This window comes from Limulus polyphemus, unplaced genomic scaffold (genome assembly GCF_000517525.1).
Source record: "Limulus polyphemus unplaced genomic scaffold, Limulus_polyphemus-2.1.2 Scaffold25, whole genome shotgun sequence".
In the NCBI taxonomy this organism is placed as follows: domain Eukaryota; kingdom Metazoa; phylum Arthropoda; class Merostomata; order Xiphosura; family Limulidae; genus Limulus; species Limulus polyphemus.
This window is the reverse complement of record NW_013665635.1, coordinates 893,723-896,639: the sequence shown is the minus strand read 5'-3', so window position 1 is coordinate 896,639 and position 2,917 is coordinate 893,723. Positions and strand designations below refer to the sequence as shown.

The 2,917-nt window shown below is 41.2% G+C and overlaps 1 protein-coding gene across 1 annotated transcript in view; it reads left to right on the top strand.

Moving 5' to 3' along the window:
• LOC106459004 (dystrophin-like) overlaps positions 1–2,917 on the top strand; it is a 271,702-nt gene that overhangs the window by 219,727 nt on the left and 49,058 nt on the right. Inside the window, exons 51-52 of the mRNA XM_022385593.1 lie at positions 268–422; positions 712–901. Coding sequence (XP_022241301.1) covers positions 268–422; positions 712–901 — 345 coding nt within the window. The remainder of the gene's footprint in view (positions 1–267; positions 423–711; positions 902–2,917) is intronic.

Here is a 2,917-nt window from a genome sequence, read left to right as displayed (position 1 = left end):
GTCAGTAATGACTTCTGCTACTGGATGGGGGTAACTATTGTGAATATTGCCCGTTTTAGTAATTGTATTAATTGTTTAACTGCACTTCAATACCTGGATAGAAATTAGCTTAACAGTTAGGTATTTGGAAACTACGTGTTTCGGAACATGGTAAAAAGTTCCAGATATATAGCGATTCTAGATATAGAAATACAGGTATTTGTTATTCGGATATGATTGTAGTGAATATTGTGTTGTTTTGTAATCAAACCTCTGCATAATTATTAGCTTCTTCGGCATGAGGTACACCAGTGGAGGTCAACTGTAGAAAGTCTTAGTAGACATGCACAGAAGCTGACTACAGATTATCCACGTGATGATTCGAGCAAAGCACGGATTGCAGCAGATCAGGCTTACCATCGCTATACTAAGCTTTGCCATAGGTAAGTTGAAAAGCCGTGTCCGTTATATAGAATTAGAAAATGGTCTTATACCAAATCGGTTAAAGTTTATACAAGTACTTAGTGTAGTCTGTTCATTTTCAAATTTGTTTGTTGTTTTTTACATTTACAATATAATTAACGTCAGCTATTGAATATATGTATACACACATTAGTAATACTTTTATGAAGGAAATTAGGGTTAAATATGACCCACTTTTGCGTATAAATAACTGATGTGTTTAACATAAAAGTCATATTTATACAATATTTTTTAACAATCTGATTTCAGTATCCAAGGTCGCGGCAAGGCCCTTCAGAATGCCCTTATATCTCTACAGCAGCTAGACAAAGCCTTGGACGGATTTTTAGCATGGCTCTCTGAAGCGGAATCCACACTGGAGATGCTAGAGTCCGACATCAGCCGAGTTGGGCCTCAGAAAGATGACCAAAATATAACCAGTTGGCTTGAACAAGTGAAGGTCGGTTCATTTTCATTCTGTGTTTAAATAATAAATATCCGTGTAGTAAAAATTAGTTTTCATTTCACGATTTTTACATTGATTTGATTTGCCTACCAGCCATGAAAACATTTTAAAGTCCTTTTCTGAGATGCTTCATGAAACTTTGGTTACTTATTATCTTCCCATTATCACTGTTCAGTTTTTGTTATTCCCACGCTTATCTGTGAGAACATTTGTAGCAGAATCACAACATTTTTTTACTGTAAAATGTTTAAGAAACGGTGAGTGATCTTGTTTCTTTATTTATTTATTTTCCGTTTCCTAGGAGCAAGAAACATCTTGAAATACACTTGGTAATTCATGATGATCTTGGCTGTAACATCGCTAAGTTAATGTTCTGTCCAAGAGTATTGTTCAGTTGACATGTAAGACATCTCATCCAGTTTTGGCAACGTTTCGTTTACACTGATAGGTTTCAAATGTAGCCACCACTTTGGGATCAGTGATAGTGTCGTTTTAAGTATTTACTTCCTGTTCATCATAACCTCCGTTGAGAAACATCGAACACCTCTTGTTCCATTTTTCAGCTTGCTATTTGTCATTAACGTGACGGACTTTTAGAATGTATTGTGATGGAATAGAAAGACTTTCGAATTAAGTATACTGCCATTATTTTGCCCCTCGGGGTGGATTCCTGTCCGTGGTAAGAGGACCTCGCAGGGAAGGTTCTGTATTTTCAGTTACTTCCTCTGGGATCTAAAGATCCTCCCACGTGTTTGTCATGCGTGGTTACCCGTGAAGGGAAGGAGAGAATCCTGGTGGTTGAGTGGTGTTTGGGGCACTGCAACACACCACCTTGGCCCTGAATTCCTGTAGACGGTGGTCTTGGGTGCCCCCCAGGGTCAATCGGCCGGTCTTGTCCGGCTAGGGTCAGCTGAGTACTAGTGTTGGGCATTCTCAACGGGTGTTGTGAACATTGTGTCTGATGCTGGTGTTTGGATACAGCACTCATTGAAACCCTGGCATTGCTGCAGTGTTCTTGTTTGACATTGTAGTGCGTCCCCTCGTAGGACTCCATGGTGGGTGGGGTCAGTGGGCACTGAATTTTTCTCTTTATACTATGGATCCCCCAAATCCTAATAAAAATAAAATAGTAAAAACTTCACTCATTGGTAAACGACCACGCCTTGAAAACTATGAAAAGCAGTCTCCACCCTATTGTGCACCTTTACCTCGTTTTCTTATGGTGCATTCTTTGTCAGAAAAACCGTTTGGGCAAATATCTCTCTTTTTTATTCAGATGCGATTGGATGGGCTTGCTGGCTTTCCATCAGTCAAGAAGCTACGTTCTGGAGACATCTTAGTGGAAACATCAATACCAAAGCACAGTAAACTCCTCTTGAATTCAAAGGTCATTGGGGATATACCAATTGAGGTTACTCCCCAATCTACTTTGAATTCCTCACGAGAAGTTATTGTCGAGATCCTCGCTGGTTTCTCCAGCCAAGGTGTTAATGCGATGCGTCGTATCTCCACTCGTAAAGACGGACTTATGCTGCCTACCAATGTTCTCATTTTGACGTTTTCGTCGCCACGTCCACCCTCCTCTGTCAAGGCAGGTTATTTGAACCGTAAAGTACGGCCATATATTCCCAACCCTCTCCGATGTTTCCAGTACCGGCAGTTTGGTCATTCGAAGGCATCTTGTCGTGGTTCTGTGACGTGTGCTTGTTGTCGTGGCAAGGACCACGATGCCTAGGAGTGAGAACTGGACCCTTGCTGTGTTAATTGTAGTGGTTCCCCCTACTCTTACTTTAGATCTTGCCCAAAGTGGGTGGAGAAGAAAGGGGTACAGCATTTGAAGACTGTTAACAACATTTCTTACCCCGAGGCTCAGGAGCTATTGTTCCCTGCTTCATCTCGGACATATGTCACTGCACTATGTTCTGCTGCAATGGTAGGAGTGCAGACGGACCTTTCCGTGCCTCCGTCTGATTTTTTTCACGTCATGTGAGGTGTCTTCTGCCCTCAGTG